Source organism: Musa acuminata, chromosome BXJ3-8, assembly GCF_036884655.1.
Source record: "Musa acuminata AAA Group cultivar baxijiao chromosome BXJ3-8, Cavendish_Baxijiao_AAA, whole genome shotgun sequence".
In the NCBI taxonomy this organism is placed as follows: Eukaryota; Viridiplantae; Streptophyta; class Magnoliopsida; order Zingiberales; family Musaceae; genus Musa; species Musa acuminata.
Genome location: NC_088356.1, coordinates 947,619 through 967,536, shown reverse-complemented (window position 1 = coordinate 967,536; position 19,918 = coordinate 947,619). Strand labels below are relative to the sequence as shown.

At 38.4% G+C, this 19,918-nt stretch overlaps 2 protein-coding genes and 1 pseudogene across 2 annotated transcripts; all 3 read left to right on the top strand.

Moving 5' to 3' along the window:
* Positions 1–743: 743 nt before the first annotated feature.
* On the top strand, positions 744–3,862 carry LOC135645104 (cytochrome b561 and DOMON domain-containing protein At4g12980-like). Its single transcript, XM_065163182.1, has 3 exons — positions 744–1,536; positions 2,907–3,161; positions 3,388–3,862. The coding sequence occupies exons 1-3, from the start codon at positions 886–888 to the stop codon at positions 3,694–3,696; spliced, it is 1,215 nt and encodes a 404-aa protein (XP_065019254.1). The 5' UTR covers positions 744–885; the 3' UTR covers positions 3,697–3,862.
* Positions 3,863–4,459: 597 nt separating this feature from the next.
* On the top strand, positions 4,460–8,226 carry LOC135645413 (GTP cyclohydrolase 1-like; annotated as a pseudogene).
* An 8,874-nt stretch (positions 8,227–17,100) lies between these two features.
* LOC103994141 (UDP-glucuronate 4-epimerase 6) lies at positions 17,101–18,950 on the top strand. Its single transcript, XM_009414448.3, has one exon. The coding sequence runs from the start codon at positions 17,225–17,227 to the stop codon at positions 18,617–18,619; it is 1,395 nt and encodes a 464-aa protein (XP_009412723.2). The 5' UTR covers positions 17,101–17,224; the 3' UTR covers positions 18,620–18,950.
* The last annotated feature ends 968 nt before the right edge of the window (positions 18,951–19,918 follow it).

Genomic DNA, 19,918 nt, shown 5'->3' with positions numbered 1-19,918 from the left:
CTTTGTAACACAGGCGTTACAAACTTGCAATGCCGGGTTATCGTCGTCATGCCGACGTCACGCTGACGTAAGTGGGTGAGGATGGATAGTTGACTTCGGAAGACGGACGTCATTCTCAAGGTCAAACCAAACCGTCGTACAACCTCCACCCCCTCCGCCTTTGTCCTCCGTCTTCTTCCAGTTTTAACTGACCGCGAACCTACCCGTTCCGACCCTCGTACCTGAAGAATAACCGGGACCCACCTGAATGGTTAGTGGGTCGCTCTTATGCGTCTCTCCTCCGGGCCCCGCGTGGCAGGTGTGAGTAGAACTTTTCCCCACTTTCCACCACAATTGTCCCATCTATTTCATATTTACTCAAAGACTACACTTTCCCCACCTACGATTCCATCGCGCCCGCCCAAGCGTGACGTGCACGCACCCGGGTGTTGCTTTTCTTCCTTCTTTTCACCGTGGGCCCCGTCGCGGGTGTTCGTCTGTGTGATCGGCTTTCGGTGTCTTTTCCTTTTCGTTTTGGACGCAAAGAATGCAGCCAAGAGTGCGTCCCTCCGTTTCCACGGGGAGCAGCAGAACAGGCACAAGAAATCCCTCTGGCCCCCACATTAGCAGCAAATAAATGTCTCCCACGCGTTCGTAACTCCTCTACTCCAACGTTCCCGCGAGAACAACATACACACTGTTGCCTTCCACCCTTCCGCCTCCCGCTTGTGAGTTCGCTATAAAGCGAGCTTTAAGCTTTCCTTCCCCCTCCTACCACCACCGTTGGCAATCCACAGTATAATTAGGCCTCTGTTTGAAGCTTTTCCTCTATTTGCTTCTATCCCCTCACTTCATTATTAATCCCATTTCCACCGTTTCAAAGAGAGAGACACGAGGAAGAAGAAGATGATGATGATGAGGAGGATGATAAGTAGGGCTTTGCTTGGACCAATGGCCGCTTTAGGGTTTCGCTTATCTCTACTCCTTCTCCTTTCCGCCGTAGGATACGCAGGCGCTGCCGGTGCGTGCTCCTCCGTGGCCTTCTCCTCGAACCGCGTCTATGCCGCCTGTAGCGACCTCCCCCGCCTTTCCTCCTCGCTCCACTGGTCCTACGACAACGCCTCGGCCACCCTCTCCCTCGCGTTCGTCGCGCCGCCCGCGAAGCCGGAGGGGTGGGTCGCGTGGGCGATCAACCCCACCGGCGACGGCATGACTGGGTCCCAGGCCCTCATCGCGTTCCACCAGCCGGACGGAGCGATGGGGGTGCAGACGTACAACATCACCGGGCTCGGGCCCATCGCGAAGGGGCCGATCGACTTCAAGACGTGGGATCTGGCGGCCGAATACTCCGGCGGAGTCACGCGGCTCTACGGGAAGATGAAGCTGGCGGCAGGGACGACGGTTGTGAAGCAGGTGTGGCAAGTGGGGTCGGCGGTGGCGAATGGGGTTCCCCAAAAGCACGACTTCCTGCAGGACAACCTGCAGTCCAAAGGAACGGTGGATCTCGTTAAGGGAGCGGTCTCCCTGTCCGGGGGTTCCACTACCAGAAAAAGGAATGTGAGTAAAATTTTTGCGAACCCTCTTCCTATTTCCCTAAAAGATCTTCTCTTTTGGCAGGGAGACAATTGACGTATATTAAAGTTATTCCTTTTGGTCGACTCGAAGTCAATATTTTAGGTAGAATATTGAAATGAACTTTTTAAGAGGAAATTTTTGGTAGAAAATTTTACAAACTCCATTGGGAATATGAATCTAATTTCTATTATTTCTTCAAAAATTCAATTTTCGAACTTATGATATGGAAAATAATATGCTCGCGTCCTTTTTGTGAGATTTTCTGGTGGTTTGATTGTTTACATGGGCTTTGTTTTACGATACATGATGTAGTGTTGTCTACTTGTAAGAGTGTTTTTTCCTTTTTTTTCCCCTGTCAGTTGTTCTTCCTCAAATTTTAGCTCTCGCTTGTTTATGTTTGCACAATGCTGTTTTTCCATCTTCTATTACCAGAACTCTTAATAGAGATTCATTTCGTGTACACACTGTTTAACTCCATTTCTCCACTCTTTGACTGTGGTCTTCTGTAATCAAGTTCGAGAATTTACTATTTTGTTTTATTTTTGTACAATTTTTTCTTGTGTAATTCTGTGCTGCATCTGCAATCTTCTTTTTTTGTCACTTTTTATAGTTTGAAAAGGAGAAAATTTCATTTCTTATCACCATAATTCATTCAGGAATATGTCTTTCATGTAAATAAGGTTCTAATGGGTAAATCTTTTCTGTTCCTTATATGTTATTATAACTCTTGTTACCAGTCGCCATCCTTCAACTCTGCTCTCTAAATAGATGTTCTGTATGTCTCCATCAGTACATATATGGGTTGATTTCTTTCAAGCATGTGGCAGATTTAAAGTGTGCATCATGCCAGACAATCACATTTTGATATGGAATGGGAATGGTTCTCTCAACATTACTGATTGAAATGGAAGTATATTGTTGTCGTTTACCAAGTTATAGCATGCTCTAACTGCTGATATCGTGCCTTTCAAGTTTGGCATTCCCGATAATCCCATCCCAGTATGGTCTGGGAATGATTATCTGTATATTTCTGATTGAAATGGAAATATATTATTGTCATTAGCAGAGGTTTTGCATGCTAGAACTGCCATAATTAGGAAAACGACTTGGCGGATGGACTAATTACAATGCAACAATACAAAAAAGATAATTGAGGTTTGGTAAACCAATCTACGGTATTTGAGGATATCAAATTGAATGTGATAGACAAACCAAGAATGTCTGTAGTTGGAACCCAATCGTGATTTACTAGTAGCTAAATTGAACTCTGCTTAGGTACTGATGCTTCTATTTCCTAATTATTACAATGATTACAAACACATCTGAATGTTCAGTAATTGCCTGCTATATAGGTGCATGGAGTTTTGAACGCTGTGAGTTGGGGGATCTTGCTTCCGATTGGTGCGATCTTTGCTAGATATCTGAAAACATTCAAGTCCGCAGACCCTGCATGGTTTTATCTCCATGTATCGTGCCAGATTATCGGCTATGGTGTTGGAGTTGGTGGCTGGGCTACTGGCCTCAATCTCGGAAGCAAATCTAAGGGTATCCAGTATACCACCCACCGGAACATTGGCATAGCCCTTTTCTCTCTTGCAACCTTACAGGTAAGAACAAACATCTCTTCTTTTGATGTGCAAACAAAAACTGGCATATGCTCTTATATATGTATCACACACAATGCATTTTCCCATATGCTCAACCTAGCAGACAGTGGTGAAATATGTTTAGTTTCTCAAGAACTTAAGTACTTTTACTGAGATTCTTTCTGTTGAATTTTTAAAATCTTTGATGGTTTGATTTTTCTTATGGCTTAATTCTTTTGCTTAATAGGTTTTTGCACTATTTATGAGGCCGAGTAAGGATAACAAGTACAGATTCTATTGGAACATCTACCATCACTTGGTAGGATACACTGTCATTGTCTTGGGCATTGTCAATGTGTTCAAGGGCCTCAAGATCTTGAGTACTGATCATAAATGGACAGTGGGTTACATCATTGCAATTTGCATTCTTGGTGGTGTTGCCTTGTTCTTGGAGGCTGTTACCTGGCTTATAGTTCTCAAGAGGAAGTCCAAGAACCCTACAAAACCTTCTGATGGATCCAACTCTAATGGTGTGCAACGTCCACTGTCTGTCTGATCGATCCATCGATCTACTGTTCACCCTTGTGTCGCTTACTTCAAAATTTTAAGGTGTTTTAGCTTCTTCTCTTTTTGTTTGGGTGGGAAGGGGGAGTATCCTTATTGTACTATATTTTGTTTACAGGTTTGATCGCGATAAATTAAAATAATGGTGCAAATTTTCAGGGCTTTTGTCCGTATATTTAATCGATGGATTTAGAATATTATATCAAATGTTTTTTCTTGTGGTAGTGTTTCCAGTTTCAAATCTTTGTCCCTTCTGAGTTGATCTCCGTATATATGTATATATATATATGTGTATATATATGTGTATATATATATATATACACATATATATACACATATATATATATATATATATAATTTAGTTTTTAGTTAAAACTAATATAGGAAAGGATCCAACGAGTGAATCCGTTGGACCACTCTATGTCCTATCGATCGAAACTTACGAGTAACTCAACAAAATTCTTACATTATTGTATTATTATATTGTTTATTCAATTCAATAATTTGTTGGGAAAATAAATACTTTGGAATCAAATATGAAAATCTCATTATCGCAATCTTGTCTACGTTCATAAAAAATCAAAATTCTTTGTCATATTATATATATCCTTTCACATAAGAAGAGCAAAAAAAAATAATTAATTAATTATTGTCCTTTATTATTTCCATGAATCCAAATAATTTCTAATTATTTTTTAATATTTTTAATTTACTTAAATTTAGAGACGAGAGATAGTTAAGTTGGTAATAGGAAGGATGCGTTCTGTTCTGCCCGTAGCTTAATCGATCGCGTTGTAAGAGAAGGCGGCGTCGATCCACACACCTCGAGTAGCAAGGCCTTTTGGTGGTTCTCCTCCTCGCCATCCTGCGTCCTTCGTTATCTAGAGGTCTGTCTCACTCGTCGGCTCGGCGGCATGGGGTCTGTTGACGCTGGCTGCCTCGAGAACGGGGCCGGATTGGAGGCGGCCGCGGCGGCAGAGATGGGGTGCGAGTCGGGGATGGAGGACGCTGTGCGGGTCTTGCTGCAGAGCCTTGGGGAAGACCCCGAGCGGATCGCGTGGCCAAGGCGTTCCGTGAAGGAACCACGGGTTTGTGCTCGCTTTCTATTTACAGATCCGTTGTTTTCCTTTGCTTAGATCTATTGGTCGGTCGGTGTCGCTCGGTCATTCTGGGATCGGAGCGTGACTTTTCAGTTTGTTCGTTGTGCAAAGATGGATTTTTTAGCTTCCCCTTCGTGGATCCCTGGCGATTGAGTGGTTATAGAAATCTCGCCTTTCCTTTTTCTTTGTTTTCGTGATCTGCATGTTTACTATTGGCATCGTGTCTTGAAGGAAAAAAGAGGACCTTTTTCTTTCTTTGTTATAAAATATGGAACCTTTAGCTTTGAATCTGTGGTGTCGCTCTCGGGGGTTGCGAGTTATTGCCAAGCCGTTCCCTTTATGTTCAATTTTAGTTTGTTCATCTGCTTATTAATTCTTGGTGCTCTGTTTACTGGGACAGAAAGAAAGTGATCCGCAATAGATTCCTCAATTTGAGTACAAATAAAATGGTTCACAATTGTTTTGTTTGTTAGCTATAAATTCTGTATTTACACAAAAAAAAAAAATCTTCTGGGCTTATACACTTGAACTTTTAGCATTCATTTTATGTATACAAAAAAAAAAAAGAAAATTTTGTGGTCTAGGGTGCTTGTACCCTTGAGCTCTTAGCAGTTATCTTGTGTAGATTTTGAATCTAATCTTCTTTCCCATGTAGTGTTATTCTCATTACCGGGTCATCTTTTTTGCTTACTTGAGTGTTGGAGTTTGTGATAGTGATTCATCCTTTTTACCAAATAGGGAATGCTCTATGGCGATTTATGCCACTTGCCAATATTAAACATTCTTATCGTGTTTCATGAGATTGTGCTACCCTTTTCAGAATGTTTGATAATTTTGGATACTAATTTACTTCTGCAGAAAAATGTTTGGTTGATGTTTTTCCATGTCAATTATCTATGTTTCAAGAATGCACTGCCTGTCAGTTGTTTGCTATTTATCTGTGACATAGATCTTGTATTGTTAGTCTCTGTGATCCTCATGAATTTATTTAATTCAAAGGATGTGTGTCTGTTAGAGATCGTAACTTTGGCTAGCTGAAGCTTCCTTACCCTTGAATACCACAGGAAACATAAGAATGATATTAATTTATTTTCTTTAATTTTGCCAATTCTTTTTACTTGATAGTTAGCAGATGTTTATTAGTTACTGCATGCTTCCTTGGCAGGAGGATTTCTGTGCATTAAGAATTTGATGTTTAAATCATATATCTCCTGTCAGTTGCATCATGCTTAGCTGCATATGTTGCTCACAATTACTACATGACATTTTAAGAAAGGATTAATCATTGATCTTATAGAAATTTTGAATTCTCTGAAGTCTTTATGTAGTCCATTTCGTTTTGTGTTAGGTTACAAACAGAAAGTAAACAACATTGTACGAGGTGCCTTGTTTCCAGAAGCTGGGTTGGAGCCTGGAAAGGTCACGTGGGAGGAGCTGGTGGACTAGTTGTTGTTCATGACATCAATCTATTCTTGTACTGTGAATCTTGCTTGCTTCCATTCAGTATCCAGTGCCATGTTGGTTATGTGCCATCTGGAAAGCGAGTTGTGGGCCTAAGCAAGCTGTCCCGAGTTGCAGATGTATATGCAAGGAGGCTTCAAGACCCACAAAGGCTGGAAAATGAAGTTTGTTCAGCACTGCACAACAGCATTTAGCCGGCTGGTGTTGCTGTTGCTCTTCGATGTTGGCACATTCAATTTCCCTAAGCCCACAGTTGCAGTTCCACCTTTACATACCCATCCAAATTAGATATGCAAGGGTGGGAACAAGTTTTAGTTTTTTCAAGTTCTGGAGTTCTTAAGGAAGAGAGAAGCTCTTTGTGGGATGACTTCTTGGCACTTCTGAAGTTAAGAGGTGTGCACATTACCAGAGGAGATGCAAACCTCTCTCCTGTTTCTTCTTGGTGTTCATCAAGGTCTCTGGAGATATCTTTGTGCAGTGGGCATTGCGCAAGGAGCACCCAAAATGGTAAGACTTCTTCCAAGACTGGAGTTACACATGCTGCCATGGTGGCTGCAGTAGCTTCCATTCTCCATTCTCTTGGTGATGATCCATTACGGGAAGAACTCGTGGGCGCCCCATATCGTTATGTGCAATGGCTTATGAATTTTAAGAGTGCTAACTTGGAGTTAAGACTGAATGATCATAGTAAAACGAGTCCCTGTGGTGTGATGGATGGAAATGTTACCTGCCTGAATGAGATCCAATCTGTGTTGAACATCCCTTTTTGTTCGCAGTGCGAGCACCATCTCCTACCTTTCCATGGTGTTGTTGTTCACGTAGTCTACTTGAATAAACAAGAAGGTAAATGTATCGAGCAATCTGTTTTGCAGTCAATTGTTCGTTCCTTTGCTTGCAAGCTTCAAGTGCAAGAGAGATTAACCAGGCAGATAGCAGAAGCAGTATATTCTATCTTCAATAGTGGAGTAATGGTTGTTGTGGAAGCCCACCATATCTGCATGATATCAAGAGGGATTGAGAAAGTAAGAAGCAACACAGCTAGAATTTCGGTTTTGGGTCAATTTTCTACTGATCCAAGAGTCAAGAATTTATTTTTGCAGACAATTGCAGATAGCACTCCTTCTGAGGTGTGATCTTGTTTGATTACATCTGAAAATTTTTAGATTTGATGATACATTTTTCCTGTTCATGCTGAAGAAGCATGTCAAGAATGATTCATGAATGGAAATAGAATCCAGTTGCCAAGTAAGCGTATGCTTTTGGTGCTACCATCATTTTTCTATTAAATTTTCAAAAATTCACTAGCCTTGTGGCTTTAGGGGCCCTTCAACATCAAATTCGAGAAAATGACTTTGTTTTACATCATCCCTTGCATAATATTGAAGAATAATCTTAAAGAAAATTGATTTTCACTTGTATTAATCTGGTATCTAAAGCATCCATCCAATGATATTGTTTATGGAGGGAAATAGTTGTATAAGACATGGCTAATCATTATGTTTAATTAATATATTGTTCATTTTTTGTGTCTCAAGAGAAATACATGTTATTCAATCTTGTTTCGTAAATGTGGCTTTTCTTTCTTGTATTTTCATTAGTCTTATTGTAGGATCCATCCTTTGGGATCAAAATGTTAGTTTATTCATCGTTCAAAGATGGATTTTTTAGTTGGTGTTTTATGGATTCTCAGTGATTTGGTGGTTATTGCAATTGATGCTCTCTTTTTCCTTTATCTTTTTTCCTTTTAACATGTTATGCTTATCTGCTCTTAGAACTGTCTTTTGAACAAAACAAAATATTATATTTCTTGACTTTCTCGATCTTTTTGGCTAATTTGACTGCTATGGATTGTTTACAATGATATGTCCTTTTCCCAATTAAGGAATGCTATCTTCTACTATGAATTATGTTTCTGGCAGTGTTGAACATGCTTATCGTTCCATGCTGCTGCATTGGGAATCCCCAAATGTTTTAGTTCTCCTTGGGATGATATTAGTTTCTTGTGCCTTGGCATTTATCTGTGAGATAGATCTTCAAGCTACCTTATTTAGTCTGTGATCTCAGAATTTTTTGATTCAAAAGAGTTGAATATGTTATAGAACTTAACCTTGGCAAGCTGAAGCTTCCCTTTCATTTGAATCCCACTTGAAGCATTAGAATATCAGTATCGTGTTCTGCTAATAAAATGGCAAATACATTCTTTACAGGTAGTCAATGTTCATGAGTCCTTGCGCATTACCTCTGTTTCACTGAAATTTTCACTGTAGATCTTTAATATTTATTTTGGCTATTTATCTTTTTGGAACTCATTGATAGATATAAACATTGCCTAAATTGACAAGTCTGGTTCATTGATTTTGTGCTGTTTATTGCAAATATTGGCCCATTTAATCAGATTATGGACCTCTCCTCCGTATTGGCTGAGAGATGAAGAGTGTTGACGATGAATTGTGCATCTTAAATTTGTACCGCATGTGAATATGTTAGCTTATTTGGGGATAAATATCTCTTCCCTTACTCAGTTCTCTGTTTTTGGCTTCAAATATGGATTGATAGGGCTTGAGACGACTCTTCTGAACTCCTGTTCTGTTAGACTGGGGATATGCTAATACTTCACACTGCATCTGAAATCTGCACCTTGTCAATGGTTATATTCATCATCACACAATAATTTAGTTGATGTCAGTTACTTGATAGACACATTGCTGACACAATCAAAGCTCTGAAACAATACTGAAATTTCTGCAGAAATCTACACTTGTGATAGGGCCTTCCATCAGATAACAGTGTCATTCTATGCTGTCAGAAGTGTGTGCGTAAGTCTTTTTCTTTTCATGCTTTTCAAGTATTATCTTTTTGTTGTTGTTGTTGTTGTTGAGATGATGAGAACAAGTGCAGTTATTACATTTAAGTTTTAAGGTTGCTTTCCTCTTATATCATTACTCACTGGAAGTGATGAGAACAAACAACTATTTTCCTTTCGTCATTTTACTGGAAGAGAATGATATTACTTACCAAATTGGTGCTATTTTTCGTTCTACTCGATGATGTGTTGAGTGGCATTCCTACAGATTTCAGCTAGAATGCTTTTATCTGATTGCATACACTTTTCAAGTGCCTGAATTAGAGCAGCCTCATGAGGACCAACCCAAATAGCTGTTATGTGGGTTGGTGGCTGGTACATCTTGATGACCTTAAATTATTGGGGTTACTGATGATAAATGCACATTTCAGGTAGATAAGAGTTGAAGTTTGTAGTAGTGAAGGATGGGGGTGCTGTGGAGCCATTAGTTGGTGGACATGAAATAGCTTGATACATGATATATCACAGGTTGTGTGAGGATTATGGTTGAGGATATGAAATTGTCTTGGAGATTAAAGTGAAGTTCCTTGCTCCAAACAAGCAGGAAGCACAATAATCAACCTGACAAGATGATCACATAAGCAAGTAGATTTCCTTCCCCAGATGTATGTGTCAAATGACCCATGTTATTATGTCCTACTGAAGCATAAAGCTTTCTGCTGCATGTGGTATCCACTAGGTCAGTACTTGCCAAATCTGTAAACAAATATTTGCCACATAATTCAGCATGCATCAGTAGAGTAGAGCTCTGAAGTAAGTATTCTTTGCATTAATAGAGTTTCCAAGGAGGAAGCTTATATATGATTCAAGGAGAAACTTTATCTACTTGTAACATTAAAGATAACACAAGGGCAACAATATTAGCCCACAGAGACTTAACCTAGTGGTATCATCCTCTTCTTGATGAGGTTTAAGTTTGAGTACTTGCAGCTCTTGTTCTCAAGAAGAAAGAGACAGTTGTGCAAATTTTGATGGTGTAAATACCTATCTGGGTAAAGAGATCTTGAGATAAAATCTTGCTTCATCTAAAATTACTAAAAAACAGTCTACCTCATTCTTAGATTCTTCTTGTTTAGAATCATAGAAGGAACCCAAATGCTTGCCATAGAGGTTGCACAACCCAATCTGGATCACCTTTTACCACACCAACCACAGAAGTGGAGCCTATGACTCCATCAAAAGACACAGATGACTGTGACTATTCTCCATGCTCAAGTGGCCAACATCCTAATCCCATTTGTGACTCTTTTCATTGTTGGGTTCTTAACAGAAACTTCTGTTCATGTTCCACTACAAAATTATAAGCTCCTTTTACAGGAAATCCAGAAGGAAAGATCTGAACATGTGGAGGATTAATTTAGCAAGCAACTACTGGGTGGAAAGCCTTGGGAAGAACAGGAGCTTTTGGTTGTCTTCGTTTTGTCCAATTCCTCCTCAAATCGAGAGTTTGGGGCATGTGCAGTACTGATTTCTTTAATCAGCAGCTACAGTTCACCTTTTCCTGGACAACATGTGCAGTAAGGTACAAAAGCCTCAGCTTCCTCCTCCGTCAACTCTCATACTGCCATAGTCCAACTCTGACGACTTATCTGAGGCTTGCATTTGTATGTTTGTGGACTTCTCGAGTGGCGGATTTGAGGTCCAAGGCTCTGCAATCTCTACCGACAAAGCACTGATGTCACAAAGAGACATTTTGAAGTCTCCTTCTGTGTCCGAGAATCTAGTGGTGTGTCCCATGCCAACTCACAGTAGAGTGGCATCACCTGAGGCTATTCGACTTGTTTTGATTCTTCCTTTTTGCTTTTGCTTTGATTCACACTGCTTTCCTTTCTTCTACAAACTTGGGTGTTCATAGTAGTTTATCTGTTCTGTGATCTTAAGCTCCAGTGGGTGATAATGGATGGTAATTTGGCATTAGTGGCACCTTAAGATTTGACTACAAACAAATCATGTCAAGAAGTATATATATATATATAAGTGAACTTTTTTATTTTTGTTTAAACAACAAAATAAGAATATGCGGAAAAAAGAGAGAACACCAGTGCTTAAAATTTATATGATTTTGAGGCTTCATATGTTTGAAAAAATGGATTGAAAGATCAGATCAAATTGAAAGATTATCTTAGCTAAAACAAAAAAAAAGGAAGAAATTGCTTATTGGGATTGTAAAGTTCAGCTGTCATTAATAATCAAATGAAAAGTTTATCATGGGGTTGCCTATACTCTATAAATCTGTTCTTGTGGGTTGAGGTGTCTTATTCCATCAGTACTGAAACTTCTGTAGATCCATCATCAGATGAAGAAGCATTATGGGAGAGAGAGAGGCTGCAGGTTGTTCAGTCAATTCGATGGTCCGCAACACTCGTTTCCTCTCTAATTAATTCGTTAAGGTGGATCGATATAGTGGAAGGAGTCGGTGTCGATCGTGGCATGGCAAGTGGTCCGAGAGTTCGGTGCCCGACAACCCTGAGAGAAATAGATTCTGGTGTGTCAAGATGCCTTGTCCTATTATTAGATTTGGGTTAGCTGTGAGCTGGCAAATTAAGATTTTTTTTTGGGAATGGTAATATTCATAAGATTATTGTTTTTTTCCTAGATTTAGGACTAATAATGGTCCTAAATCTTGTGTTTTGCATATCTAGGATAAAAACAAAGATACACAAGTTTTTTTTTTTTGGACCATGAGTAATGATATGATTCTACAATCATATGAGTCCAAACTCTAAAAGAAAAAAAAAATTAATTTGATAGTCAATCGACATACAAGTAAAAAAAAAAAATCTAAATTTTTTTATTATAAATTATAAATAATATTATAAATATTTTTAATTGAAATCAAAAGGACTATCAAAAATTTATGTACCCGATCTCAAATAGTGGCATGTTTGACTTGTAAGAAATCCACATCAAAGTCAAACCAGTGAGAAAAAGTAGTACTTGCAACTTTCTGGCTTCTGTACATTCGCTCTGTAAAGGGGATTATTATGTGAATAACTACCAACACCACATTAGAAAGGCGATTTGGTCAAATCATACTCGATCGGAAGTATTGAGACGAGTGGATTCGGCAACGTTGCACCCTTCGTGTTGACGAGCCACCGGAATTTGGCAGGACGCCACCGCTGACTACCGCGGCTGTGCCGACGAATCGAGAGGACACCCCGATGAATGAATGGAACTGCACTTAATGCTGCCAGTTTTCTTCTAACAACGTTTGTTGGCGTCTGGGAATGGCCAATGACTTGAGAGAATCCCATCGTGGAGACATACACCACCACACCGGGGAACGAAGTGGGAAAAAACCTGAAAAGGAATGAACTGCTGATGATGCATCTTCCACCTTAGTTAAGCTAAGAAGAAATGTGTGGCCATATGTTAGTCTTTTCCTGTCGCACGTAAATCCATATATATATCTATCAACTTCCACTTGTCTCTATAATAATAATAATAATAATTGCTAGATTCAAGAATTCTAATGAATTGGATCGAGGCATTTGCAATGAATTTTCACATCAGCAGGAAGCCAAGCATGATTCACCTCTGCACTCTATATTCTGAATTATTTCAGCTATCAAAGATTGTCAAAGCTGGATTTCCAATGCCACTATCAGAAAAACCATTTGACGGGTTATTCTATATCTACGGTGTGCTCTTTATACGGCAAAGACTAAGTCAGACTTACGGTGGATTTTGAATCTAGTCTTCTTCACCAAGTAATTTATCTGACACCAAAAACACTTGAGTAAGTAAATTATGAGTATAAACATTTGTATGAATGTTTTTGGATAAAGAATGAAATGAATGGAACATCAAATACCTTTTATTCCATTAATATATTATGAAATATTTTATTTTTTATTGATATATTTCGAAACATTTTATACGTCATTAATATGCCCTGCAATGTTTCATATGTCATTGATATGTTCTAAAATAATTTTCTTTCGTCATTGATATATTCTGAAATGTTTCATATGTCATTTATATGCTCTGAAACATTTTATACGTCATTTATATGTTCTAAAATATTTTATATATCATTAATATACTCTAAAACATTTCATACGTAATTGATATGCTCCAAAATATTTCATATGTCATTGATATTCTCTGTAACATTTTTTACGTCATTGATATGCTCTGAAATGCTCCTTACGTCATTGATATGCTCCAATTAATCTTTTCTCGCTTGTTATGAACAAAACACTGAAATAACATTGTAATTCTGCTTTATAGGCTCATTTCGTTGTTATATAATTTTTTTAGGATAATTTGTTACTCGTTAAAATGATGAAGTTAGAACTTTATAATTAAGTCGATAAAGTAAGTCTTCAGGTTATAAGTTAAATAAATGCACCATCATAATAGGACTCCACTAAACTAATATTTTGAAGTCTAAAATATTTATAAAGTAAGCTTTCAAATATTAATGTCTTAGATATATAAAAAATTATAAGATGAAACATTAAGACTAATGATTTCTCTTCTATCCATCCAATCTTACAATACATTGAAGTATGTGGCAAGCAACATGTAGCAAAGGAAACAACCGGATCGAGTGAGTGCAATAATGGTGGTCACACGGTGCGGCGCTGCAGGAGCGAGGAGTAAAGAGAGATGCAATCCGACCAGCTTGCAGAGTGGGGGAAAAGCTTATCATTCATTCTCAGCATGCAGAAAGAAGCCATCAGTAAAGAATGATCACAGAGCACCGGTTTATGAATCTTCAGTACTTTCTTTGTTGTTCTCAGCTGGAAAGAACCTCGTCTAAGCTGTCTTCACGCAAGAGAAATTTAGAGTGCTCGACGTATGATCATTGCTTTCGATGAATCGAGGTTCGATTAATTTATCTCTTCCGACAGACACATGACAATTCAAAAAATAAGCATCGATCTAGTCAACAAGTCGGATTGATAATCAAAATTGATCACATCAACTATATTTAAAATAAAATAAAATAGATATTAAATGAATAAATCTTGAAAGTTATGAGCTTTTCCTTCTTATCTCTTTTTTCTCGTTCAAAGATTTGGCATTCAGTAATAAGCATATTTGTAAGGACAACTGAGGAGAATTATATGTTGGTCCTAACTCAATCTAAATAATGAAATCAGTAACGTTAATATAGTGTTGATGAAACCTACGTATAGATATCTATCTATACATTCACAAGATGCTTACACTTTTTCCTCTCTTTAAGTGAAGTAAGTTCCATGTTTTATGTTTTATGTTTTATGTATTGTGAAGGAGATTCCAATACCTCCAGTTAAGATATGCAAGAAAAAAATAGAAGAAGAGACGAAAAATATATCGAAACGATATAATTAATATGTTACCTAATATATATATGTGTGTGTATATATATATATATATATGAGAAAATATAGATGGATGTAGTAGCCATGATGATGACCATTTAGATTCACAAGATATGAAGGAAGATATGAGACTTGAATGTTAGTAGGTGGTTCATTTATGATCAGTTGTTGCTTAAACTATGCATCCCTATGGCATGGGAGTATTTATTCTTTCCATTTGGGTATTATTTTGGTTGGATCCAAGACATTGATTTGTTCGTGTAGTCAATCACCTGTTGAATTGTTCCGAGACATCCTTTTGATGGGTTCACATGCCTTTGAAAAGAAAATTACCATAAATAAATATAACATATCTTATATATTTTTAAATATGAAATATGAATTGAGGACTATCACTAATTAAGTTATATATAAATTAATATAGTTTTCAAATATTTAGATTTTGGGTATTTCTTAATTGATATCTCCTCTTTTGTTTTTTTTTTCTTAAATAATACTTATAAATTAAAATACCCAAAATACCTTGCTCCTACACTATACTATATTTTTAGATTTATAGTTGGTTTGGTTAAGGCTAGGAATCTATTTGGATCATTCATAATATTTTTGAGTAGGTTTTATACTATTTTCATTTTGGTGGCTAAAATACTATAACACGCTAATTTGATATTATTATTATTAAAATATTATAAGTACCTATTTGATCATAATATAATATATCAAATGATTTATAGTGTATTTTGATTTTATTTTTATGCTTTCGTCGTTGTAGTGTTTTTGTTGTAGTGGTCAAAACATTATAATAGACAAAAAAATAAATTGAAGAGTAATTTAGATTTTATTTAAATTATAAATATTTATTTTAAAAATAAAATGGAAGACATCGATTGGAAAATATCTAAAATATAAGTATTTTATAGAAAAATTACCCATTTCAAATCATACAGACTGTAACTTGTTTTCTTTGGACCGAAATAGCATTAGCGTTTTTTGTATTATATTATATTTATTTAATACAGTGACTTCAAGACAAGTACCATAACTAATGTTAGACAGACATGAAAGGCAATACCAGCTAACGGTTGGCTAATTAATATTTTGTCCTTTATAATTGGACAATGATCCATGTTTGACATTGTCTTGTAGTTACTTTATGTATTAGAGGCTTTTATGTTTTGTGCTTATCTCTAAAAATAATTAATTTATTAAGATAATTAATAAAAATATATATGGATATAAAAAATATTTATGTATAGTTTTTATTATCTTAGAGAAAGTTTATGATACGGTTTGTAGAGATTTATTCTGGTAGACATTAGAAAAGAAAATATATTTATTAATTATATTGATGTTATTAAATATATGTATGATAATATAGTTACTAGTATTAGAATTATATGTAGTGAGTTTTTTATATCTATATTAAGTCCTTACCTTTTCATATTGATAATAGATGAATATATTAATTATCTTAGTTGATAAAAGTTTAAGTAAAATTAATTATAAACTCGAGTTACGAAGATAAATCTTACAAACTAAAGGTTTTAGATTAAGTAGGATTAAGACTGAATATATAAAATATAGAATATAGTTAAATTGAAAGGATAAAAAATTATATAATTAAAAGCTTTAGGTATTTTGGATCAATTATTCAATAAAATGGAGAGACCGATAAATATATTATTTATAGAGTAAAAATTAGAATGATTAAAATTATAAACGACATTAAGAGGCTTATGTGAAATGAGACTAAAAGAAAGTCTTGTGTGATTTGAGACTAAAAAAAAATTATAAGATAATTATAAAACCAATAATGGTTTATGCATCTCAATGTTAGGTATTTAAAATATATATATATATATATATATATATATATATATATATATATATATATATAGTTTATGTTATCGAGATAAGAATATTAAGACAGATATATGGAGTTACATAAAAAAAAAAAAAATTTATTCATAATAATTTGATATTTAGAGGATAAAGAAAAGAAAATCTAATATGACATGAGTATATGCTTTGGATATATTGAGATGCAGTAGAAAAAAAAAAGTTAAAATAATAAATATTATTAATACGAAAAGAGATAGAAGTAGACTTAAAAAAAGATATTATATATAATTTTTTATAGATATCAATAAAAAAAATTTATTTAACCGATCCTAAATAATTAAGATTTGTAATTTTATAATAATAATAATAATAATAATAATAATAATAATATATTTGTACATATCTAAGGTAATTAAGATCCTTTATACTGCTCGAGACAAGTATGAAAAGACATTGCATTGTTAAGCTTGAAGCGGTTGGATTTATGTGATGCATAGATCCTGTATATGTAACATCAGATACAGTCTCCATTCTCACCTGTCATCTTCCACCTCTGTACAAGTAACAGTAACAGTAATAGACAATAATGAGATGGCTGGTCCAATGCGTCTCTCATGCACATGCAAATGATAAAGACTGTGAGGAAGAAGGCAAAGGAATAAGAAAAGGGAGTGAGAGAGAGAGAGAGAGAGAGCTAGTGGCATCCAACCTACGCCAACCTCACTCTCGACCCCATTCCCACCACCTCTCTCTCTCTATCTCTCTCTCTCTCTCTCTCTCTCTCACACACACACGCACACAGCCCACCTCACTTGCTTCTTTATATTCCTCTCTCTTCCTTCCTCCTTCTCCAGCACCCATCTCAACATCAGAGAGAGAGAGAGAGAGAGAGAGAGAGGGGCGCTAACTCAATTGTCAATATTGCGCTGATACTACATGATGGCTTCTCCGCCGGACACGAGTAAGAGCTCCAAGCTGGAGCGCTACAACAGCTACCTCCTCCGCCGCGTCAGCAGCGCCAAGCTCATCGCGGCCTCCTCCCACCTCCTCTTCCGCGCCACCATCCTTGCCGCCCTCATCCTCATCTTCCTCTTCCTCCTCCATTACCCTCCTCTCCTCCTCTCCAGCTCCCACTACTCCTCTCCTCACTCCAACCATCGCAGTCTCCTCTCCTCTGGCTCCTATGGCGGCGGCTACTGGGAGCGGGACGTCCGCCGCTCCGCTGCCCCCCGCCGCCCTGATGGCCTATCCGTCCTCGTCACCGGCGCCGCTGGATTCGTCGGTACCCATTGCTCCCTCGCGCTGAAGCGGCGGGGCGACGGCGTGGTCGGCCTCGACAACTTCAACGCCTACTACGACCCCGCACTCAAGCGATCCCGCCAGGCCCTCCTCTCCAGTCACGGCGTCCTCGTCCTCGAGGCCGACATTAATGACGGCGCACTCCTCGCGAAACTGTTCGACGTTGTTCCCTTCTCCCACGTCCTCCACCTGGCTGCCCAGGCCGGAGTCCGCTACGCCACTCGCAACCCCCAGTCTTATGTAGCCTCCAACGTCGCCGGCCTCGTCTCCCTCTTCGAGGTCGCCGCCAAGCACGCCGACCCCCAGCCAGCCGTCGTCTGGGCCTCCTCCTCCTCGGTCTACGGGCTCAACACCGAGGCCCCCTTCTCCGAGATCCACCGCACCGACCGCCCCGCCTCCCTCTACGCCGCTACGAAGAAGGCCGGCGAGGCCATCGCCCACACCTACAACCACATCTACGGCCTCTCCATCACTGGCCTCCGCTTCTTCACCGTCTACGGCCCCTGGGGCCGCCCCGACATGGCTTACTTCTCCTTCACCAAGAGCATCCTCTCCGGGAAGCCCATCACCCTCTTCCGGATGCCCGACGGCACCGCCGTGCAACGCGACTTCACCTACATCGACGACGTCGTCAAGGGCTGCCTCGGCGCCCTCAACACCGCCAAAAAGAGCACGGGCGTCCCCGGCGGCGGCAAGAAGCGGGGCCCGGCCCAGCTCAGGGTATACAACCTCGGCAACACCTCTCCGGTGCCGGTGGCGGAGATGGTAAGCATCCTGGAGCACCTGCTTGGGAAGAAAGCCAAGAAGAACGTCGTCACGCTGCCGCAGAACGGCGACGTGCCCTTCACGCACGCCAATGTCAGCTTGGCTAAGACGGACTTCGGGTACCGGCCGACCACCGACCTCGCCACCGGGCTGAGGAAGTTCGTGAAGTGGTACGTCGAGTACTACGGTGTACAGACTCCTAAAGTGGTCAACAAGGACGCCGGAGAGGAGGACAAGGAAGAAGAGGGGGCGGCAGCGTCGGCGTGATCATATGCAGTGTTGTAATGTTACTTAATCACAGATTAATCTTCATCATTACCAGAAGCAATATTAGCTAAAAGATTAGTGATAATAATGGCCATGAAGAAGAAGATGATGGTGTCGAGGGATAAGAAATGGGAGGAGAAGCCAAGACAGAACAAGAATGGCTCTCATGGTTTCTCTTTCTTTTACTTCTTTTTCTTCAATTTAGTGCTCTACTAAGTTTGTTTGCTGAAGAAGAAGAAGAAGAAGAAGAAGAAGAAGAAGAGATTTTGCTGTTGGATGTAAATCTACACAGTTCTATTTCATTTATAACATGTTCATATGATCCTGTCTACTTTCTGTATCAGATCATAATATGTATGAGACAATAAAACAATTGTTTATGCCAATTAACATTGGGAATGAAAATGATGAGGTTGGCATTTCCAAATTGGATCTCATAGGCTATTTTGACTTGTGTAAGACTGGGATTGGCCTTCACTAATTATGGCCTGCAATTCAAGTATTTTCTTCCTTGTTTTTTGTTTACTAGAAAGGCAGGTGGTGGATCCAAATTAGCTGCAGGGAATGTTTTTTGGATTGGCATCTAAACTTACATGAATGATTGCATTCAAATTTAGCATACTGAATGGAGTGCACAACTGAGACCTTGAGCTCCTTATTCTGAACAGGTTTGACTAGTATACCAAATTTCCTATGCAATCTGCAATGTTCTCCAAGTCTTTTCATCTGCTTTTGATTGTTCTTATTCTCTAATAAAGAATTTATTCTGATATTTGTTGTAGAAAAAAAAAATAATAATAAACCTAGTACCAAGCTCTGTATATGCAAGGTATGAGGCTGATCAATGTAAATTTTGCCCTCAATTCTGATGCCTGCATGTTGTCCTACAATTAAATTCTCTGACTAGGAAGTTATTGGAACAAAAGCTTGAGTCTGCTGCATTAGAAAAGAAAGAAGTTGATGTCCAGAAATCTTGACATTACTGGCACTAGCAGAAGGATTCTTCCTATTAAAATAGATAGAATTGTGCTAAATATTTTCACTTCATGATGCTTCAGAACTCTGCAGCAAATTTGTAACATTAGATTATCCCTCAGAAGAGAGAGAGAGAGAGAGAGAGAGAGAGAGAGAGAGAAGCTTTGATCTGCAAGAACAGTAGACATAGCTGCAACAAATGCATCAATCCTAAAAGCCAGATTAAACTATAAAAATAACTGTAGAGGCCAGATAATGATACAAATTGTTGTCTGCAAATGTGACCTTTCTCTTCAACAAATGCATCAATCCTAAAAGCCAGTC

Bases quoted from the DNA above. Each gene is read 5' to 3' on its own strand.
- LOC103994141 (XM_009414448.3), top strand. From the start codon at position 17,225: ATGATGGCTTCTCCGCCGGACACGAGTAAGAGCTCCAAGCTGGAGCGC.
- LOC135645104 (XM_065163182.1), top strand. From the start codon at position 886: ATGATGATGATGAGGAGGATGATAAGTAGGGCTTTGCTTGGACCAATG. The intron at 1,537-2,906 runs GTGAGTAAAATT...CCTGCTATATAG, and splicing joins CCACTACCAGAAAAAGGAAT to GTGCATGGAGTTTTGAACGC. The intron at 3,162-3,387 runs GTAAGAACAAAC...TTTGCTTAATAG, and splicing joins TCTCTCTTGCAACCTTACAG to GTTTTTGCACTATTTATGAG.